Here is a 7,533-nt window from a genome sequence, read left to right on the forward strand (position 1 = left end):
AATTAACTGCCTCTGAAAACCCGCTGGAGCGTCAGCTATAGGGCGGTTTGACTTGATGATACATAACAACAATATAAATCAGGCAAGGATTCCCTGGTGGCTCGATGGCTAAGCACTCCACTGATAGCTCAAAGGCCAGGGGTTCAAAGCCGCCAGCTGCTCTGTGGGGAGAAGATGAGGCAATCTGGCTTCTGTAATGACTTCAGCCTGAGAAGCTAACGAAGTTGTACTCAGGACCACGATTCATTGGCATTAACTCGGTGGCAGTGGGATCAGTGTAGGTTATAAATCAGCTTGCAGAGCAAGTGCGGGAGAAGGGAACAGGGCAGTCAAACGACATTTTCCTCTATCCACACAGAATACCAGTTCTGTCATTCCGACCCAAGCAAGCATACAATCTTTCCATACGTGTGTTTCTTCTTTTATAAAAGAAAGCTCTTCAACTAGGCAGATAATCGAGTGTTTTCTCCAGTTCTAGATGTTTCTGAGTCTATGAGGAAGCACATCCAAGTTCTGGAAGAATTCCTATAGCTGTGACTCTCTGACACCCCAGGACCTAGTAGGCACAAGGAAAGTGTTTGGTAACAGCAGTGGACTGTGTAGTGGCAGAGAAGAGAAATCAGGGACAGAATCCACGAGTGGCCCCAACTTCCAGTGACCCTGCAGGGAGAGCAGAACCGGTCCACTGGGTTTCTAAGAAGGTAACCTTTACAGAAGCTCACAGCCTCAACTTTTTCCCACAGAACAGCTGATAGGTTCAAACTTCTGACCTTTCGGTTAGCCATAAATGCTTCCACCATGGCACTACCAGGGCTCCCGGGAGGAACATCTGTGATGGCTGATGGCATTCAGCAAGGAAATAAACCATCTATAAATAGGATCCGACAGGAAAGAGCTGCCAACACGGATTCCAAGCAAGGGTAGGAGTCAAGTCTTGGCACCCACGTGGATGGCTAGGGGAAACATGCCCCAAAAGATAAAACAGGGCAAAAATAAACATATGCTCACAGATGCCCTTGGTTCCCTGAAATCCACACTCAAGTCCTGAACATGCTTCAGCCAAAGGAATTTGTCAAGAACCAGCATTTTGACTCCTTTCAGAAAGCCTTTGATTTGATGCCTTGTTCTGCACTAGGATAGTAAGTACCCACCCACCTCACGAGCACCCCACCCCCAGAAAACAAAGACTAAAGACCCAAAAAGTCGAGGCCACCATCTGAGAAGTAATAGCTACAGCTGCAAATTATTAACTCAAGGATTTATTACCAATTAGGACTATAAATCTCTGCTTACTTTGGCTCCTGGAAAGTTGATTTCACCAAGCAGGAGGTGGGGAGTGTCACTTGAGACAGCAGGGGAGAAACCCAAGCTTAAAAAGACACACTTCAAATTTAAAAGCAAGCAGGGGCTTCTCAAGCACCAGGGCAGGCTGGATCTGGGCTTCTAAATCAACTGTCCGGCAGATGCCTGCAGGTTTAACAAAGTCAGAGGCTAACAGTCCTCTAAAGTGTCAGGAGCCTGGAAGCTGGTTGCACAATTGCCTCCCGGGCTCATCCTAGGTGATGCTGGAACTCAAGAATCAGGGACTTGATTATGTTCCTTCTCTGAGGGATTTTCAGCCTTGGCTGACCATCAGAACCTCCTGCTAAGCTTCAACAATATACCGATGCTTAGATCTCACCACAAGTCAATTAAAACTGAATTTCTAGGGATGAGACCAGGATATCAAAGTTGTGCCAGAAAAACCCCAGTGAGCTAAAATTGAGAACCACAACTTACCTAATTTTGTTTTTATGATAACTTCATTAAAGATTCTTTAACTCTTCGGACTTTACTAATGATAAAACTGAAGTCCAAAGAGGCTGCGTAATTGGTCCAGGGATACAGAAACTAGTGACGGAGGCAAGATTTGAACCCGGAACTCACATGCTTGTCCCCTTTAAAAGCCCTGCGTCTCAGCTTTCCAGACTGAGAATTTATGGGCCCTACAAGGTAGAAAATGAACCTCCAAAGTTATCTTTCAATGTTACTTTTAAAAATTAATAGAAATAAAACTTCATCTCATAAAGCAACATATTAGCTAGAGTGTCTAAAGTCTTTGCTTGGAATATCAGCTCTTAAAAGTCAGATTGTTATTTTCTTCCTCATCAGCAGTTCACATGTATTCAACCAATATTAATTACCAGTTTTCTGTAGAGGTCTTCAGTGAGCTGCAGAGAGAGACAGGTAAACAGGTCAGCACAGGACAGGTGTGCTAAGAAAGGCAAAAAAAGCCAGACAGCTCTGAGCAGCAGTAATACATTGTGTCTTTGGTAGACTGACTGACACAGGCATGTTACTAAGTGAAGATTTACAAACAGGGGTCCCTGATGGAGGGAGGGAATATAACATTTTGTGGGACTGTTGGGATACACTGTATTAATCAAGAAACATTTAACCCAGGGTGCAAAATGCTAGGAATCTCTGGGTGGTGCAAACCATGAGTGTTCTTAGCTGCTAGCCAAAAGGTTAGTGGTTCAAGCCCACCCACAAGTGCCTTGAAAGAAAAGCCTGGAGTGATCACTTCTGAAAGCTCAACCATTGAAAGTGCTCTGGACAGTTCTGTTCTTGACACACGTCGGGTTGCCATGAGTTGAAGTCAAGTCTACGATAACTGATTCAAAAGGGCAAATGTCAGGCTGTGAATGTCAAACCCAAGCTAAACGCCATCGAGTCTGTTCTGACTCCGAGGGACCCTCCAGTTTGGGCCCCTGTGGACTCTAACCGTCAAAGACACCCAGCCTTTGGGTGAAGACCACTACCTGAAGCAGACACTCCGCTAGAGTGTTGTTGTGTGCTGTCAGGTTAGAGCTGACTCTGAGCTGACCCTCCAGTGCGTTTTCAGAGGCTGTAAATCGCTCGAGAGGCGGTTGCCCATCCGTCTCCCTCGGAGCAGTAGCCAGATCCTAACGCCCTGCCTTGGGCTTCGCAGTGCGACTCCTTTTCCACTCGGCACACAGAGTTATCTCTACCAGAATTAGAAAACTGAGTATCAGCTGGGGAGTCAGGGATTGAGGTGACCTAGAGAGTGAACATTCTGTCATCAGGGGCGATTTCTCTCACCTCCACCCAAAAACTGAAATGTAGAAAAGTGGGTGCTATGGGGCTGCAGCCGTGGGCTCAAGTGTATCAGAGATGAAGAGGGTGACACAGAACAGGGCAGGACCCAGATCGGTTCATAGGATCATTATGAGTTGTACCCAACTTGATGGCAGGGAGTGACAACATGCTGTCAACACTTCTTCTAACTTTTAAAAACAATAGGTATTAGTTAATCATTAACTAATTATAACCGCCTCTGAAAACCCAGCAGAGGATGGGCTATGGGTCAATTCTAACTCCATGGTACACAACAGCAATACTTTATAAAAGGTCTCCTCACTTTATTTGTATTCGTTTTCATGAACGTTTACAGAGACTTTGGATTTCCATTCATTCATCGTTGCACTTTTCTCCCAGCCCACCCCTCCCCACCAGTTCATTCCTCTCTTTGAAAAGTAAAAGAAAAATTCCTTCATTGGTATACAATCGCCCCCACCCCCACCCCCGAGTACACTCCACTATGCAACCATCATTCTGGACCCATGTCATAACCATAATACCCAATCATATATGGCTTTTAAACTGTTCTCTCCCTCATCTGTTTCAGTGCAGTAAACATAATTTATCCAGTTTTTCTCAGTCTCACCCCAACCCCGATATCAGTCCCGTTTTACAACAGTGGCACTATGCAGTATTTGTCCTTTTGTGACTGAGATATTTCACTCAGCATAATGTTCTCCAGGGTCACCCATTTTGCATAATATTGAATGAGTTCCTTGTTTTTCAATGCAGGGTAGTATTCCATTGTGTGAATATACCATGGCTTCTCTATCCGTTCATTTGTTGATGGGCACTTAGGGTGTCTTAAATGCCGTCTAATAAGAATCTTTACCAAACACTGTGAGAGCTAAAGAAAGCCCGTGAAGCGAACCCTAACTTCACCTCTCCAGGTGATCTCCCCACCTGCCCCACGGGTCCTAGCTCACCTGCTGACTGCCCTGTGCCCTTCCTCCCATGCAGGCATGCTCATTTACTTTGGGTACGGCATCTGGAACAGCACCCTGGAAATCAGCGCCCGCGAGGAGGCCCTGCACCAGAGCACGTATCAGCGCTACGACGTGGATGACCCCTTCTCGGTGGAGGAGGGCTTCTCCTACGCCCCAGAGGGAGACGGCCAGGAGGACTGGGCCCAGCCGGCCGAGGACAAAAGCTACTCCTACCAACAGATGGCAGATGCTAAGGCCAACAGCCGGACAAGTAGCAAAGCAAAGAGCAAAAGCAAACACAAACAGAACTCAGAGGCCCTGATTGCAAACGATGAGTTAGATTACTCCCCAGAATAAGAGCAAACACGCGCGAGGGTGGAGAGGACGGCGATTTCTTTTCGGTAATTTCATCTGTGGGCTACAATGTGAACACTTTCTCTTTTTGGCTCTCATTTCACAAACCCAGCCTCCCCCAGAGTCAGTCCCCTGACATGGCCTGTCATTTGCTACTTTTGCTCTTCAGGATAGCTAGCTGGGTTGACGGGAGGTCACCCTGGGTTCCATACCTCCTTCCCGCAAGAAAAGCTAAGTAGGAGGTGACAAGAAATTCCTTCTTAGATGCAACCATCAGAGACGATGGTGGCAAATATTTCCCAGGTTTTTGCTTTCCTCGTTGAATCTTTCTGCTTCTTCGCAAGACCCCCCCCCCCCAAAAGCAAGGAGCAGGTCCCCTGGACCAAACTCAGGCTGCAGCTCCTCTGGGAGGTGTGCCAAAGGGGGTGGGGGTGTGCACAGACATCTCAGCCCGAGGAGACCGCAGGGGCAATGCTCTGCCCAGCATGTAGGGCTGGTACTTGCTGCCCTGGGTGGGCAGGCACAGGTTGGCGGTTCCTGGGCAAGAAACATTATGTCCTGACAGCCCCAAAAGACAAGAAGGGTAAGACATGTGCTTCCCTTGATTCACCTAGATCCCAATGTCTCCAAACCATCACTGATGATCTGGTGAAGTCAGAGTCTCTGCAAATGTTTCCCCAGAGAGTTCTGACTCAGCAAAGAGCACACAGCACTCCCTCCTGAATACGGTCAGAAGGGCCACCAAAGCTCAACTTGAATGCCCAGAAAGAATGAAATGGCCACCTCCTGCACGGAAGGCCAGAGGGCAATTGGCAACAGATACCTCTCTGTCATGCCCTCTCCTAGACCAGGCTCTGAGCTCCTTCAAGTACGATGAAAGCAGACAGAGATAGACCTTGATTTCACGGCACTAATATGCCCTGAAGAAGTGGACCGTTTGTTCCGTGATCAGATAAAACATCTTTACAAGGAGACATGACCCAGCCACTGAGATCGCATTGCAAATTCTGTTTCATATTTCTGACATTATGAAGTCTGGAGATTATTTTTTTTAGGCTATGTGAGCCTTTCATTGGTGGATGTAGTCTAAAAACAAAAAAGGCTGAAGTCCAGCTACTTAGGTAATTGCATTCCTTAAGATTACATTTCACTTCTGATCCTTGGGCCCCTGGAAAGCTCAGAAAAAGTCACTGTATCCCAGACAATATCTACCTGGTAAGGGCTAAATCTGGACCATACAGGGAGTGTTAAGATAAAGAAAGGCATTTTTTTTTTTTTCAGAAATAGCAATGGGGAGAGGGAGTAATATTGTCTGTAAAGTCTTCTCTTGGTTACGAGGGTGCCTGCAGCTGCAGTGAGATTTGTTTGTTTGCATGTACGTATATAGAGGAACATTGTAGATCAAACGGAAGCTCTGAATTTCCTAAAAGAGAGAGAAAATGGTCGATTCTTTGCCTTGCTTCTCCTAGACCTAGAATTATGTCAAAACTTTTCTGAAATACATTGCCCGAGTTTCATGCCCACGTGCCCGTAAAGGTCTTCTTGGCATGCTTTAGGATTATGGGAAGAGACTGGTCGGCTGCTCCGTTCAGCACACATTCCATGAGAAAAATCTATCAAGTGCAACGTGGTAGGAATGAAAAGGTGTGTAGTGTCTTTCCTGGTGCCTCAATTTGAAGAGACACAGAGCACTGGAGTCTGATAAATGCAGATTAAACACCTACATAGCCATTATGTACCATTAGCTTCAAATAACTATTTTACAGATTTTTTTTTTTTTTACGTCTTCTGTGCTAGTTGTTCGGAGTTCATTTAGTTGATGGGCTTGGTTCCTAACTGAAATATTGGGCAAGTGAATCCACCCAGAGGAGCCTTAGAAAGAAAGTCTAGAGATCTGAATCTGAAAAATGAGCCACTAAAATCCTTCGGGCGCACAGTTCCGCTCGGGCACGTGGAGTCTCTGTGAGGTAGAGATCACTCTAAGGTGTCAGGTGGTTGCGGATAACGGTTGTTGAAGAAGCTGGTATCCCAAATTGGTGTAGTCATTTCAATGTCATGATTGGCATTGCTGTCATTTTTTTTTGTCTCCTAAACGTAATTATAAAGATGCAGTGCATGATCTATGAAATATAACTTTTGGAATTTGTTTTATTAATTAATTGTCAGGCGGAGGAAATTGGAAGTGGTTTTAGGACTTTGCAAATCTGCATTGTGTAAATATAGTCTGTCAGGCTTGAGATGAGAGTCCCATATTTCTCTCATGCAGTGGCTGGTGGATTCAAACCACCCACCTTGGAGTTGGAAACCATATGCTTAGCTACTATACCACTAAGGCTTCTTACTTACTGGTACTTTGTTTTCATTCTAAAAGACTCAAAGCAGCCCATAGTCATTTTCTACATGCATTAAAAATGCACAGAATGCAAAATAAAACTTCCGTGAGGTACTTGAAGAAGCCAATAAAAATAGGAACAAAAAAGTGTAAGACAAAGCTAAAATGGTGCATGCAGTAAATGTGTGGCATTGAGATGATGCATTTCAAATTGTGCCCATGAGGAACATGTGGAAAAATAAGGAATTGACGTAATGGCAAAGCGGCACGCCTGCAGTCATTTTTCCCTGTGGGAGTGGTGAATTGCGACAGCGTGCATCGTTGAATCCACAGATTAGCACCAGGGCTAATTTTACCAGCTAGCAAGGGTCTGACATACAGTTGTTGTGAAATAAATGTCTGGTGAACAGATGAGAGAAAAACGGAATAGTATTTACTCAACATTTGTGAAATTTCTATTACATGTCATGGTATACATTGATACAATCATAGGTAAAAATACAGCTCTTAAAATTTTCAGAAGAATAGACGGTATGAAGAACAATGCAGGTGGCCGGTTATGTGAGGGTGCCTTAACGTAGTGTAAGGGTTCAAACGTGGGGGAGAGGAAACCCTCCTTCCGTCAGAAGGTCATAGAGGATACAGCACTTGGATTGACTCTTAGAAAAGGAGCCGAGTTTTGCTGGGGAGGAATGTGGGGAAAGGTAGCAGAGTGAAGGGATCTATCTGCACGAGCAGGGCGTGGGCTGTGGCTACGCTTCTCTGAAGGAAAGTCACAAC

General features: G+C 45.5%; 1 protein-coding gene across 1 annotated transcript in view; it reads left to right on the top strand.

The window, feature by feature from the left end:
- SLC7A14 (solute carrier family 7, member 14) overlaps positions 1–4,708 on the top strand; it is an 82,093-nt gene extending 77,385 nt beyond the window's left edge. The window contains exon 7 of the mRNA XM_006890359.1: positions 4,102–4,708. Within this exon, the coding sequence (XP_006890421.1) occupies positions 4,102–4,424 (323 nt within the window). The 3' untranslated portion in view covers positions 4,425–4,708. The remainder of the gene's footprint in view (positions 1–4,101) is intronic.
- Positions 4,709–7,533: the final 2,825 nt, after the last annotated feature.

Source organism: Elephantulus edwardii, unplaced genomic scaffold, assembly GCF_000299155.1.
Source record: "Elephantulus edwardii isolate Elephantulus edwardi_28Jun2011 unplaced genomic scaffold, EleEdw1.0 scaffold00088, whole genome shotgun sequence".
Classification (NCBI taxonomy): Eukaryota; Metazoa; Chordata; class Mammalia; order Macroscelidea; family Macroscelididae; genus Elephantulus; species Elephantulus edwardii.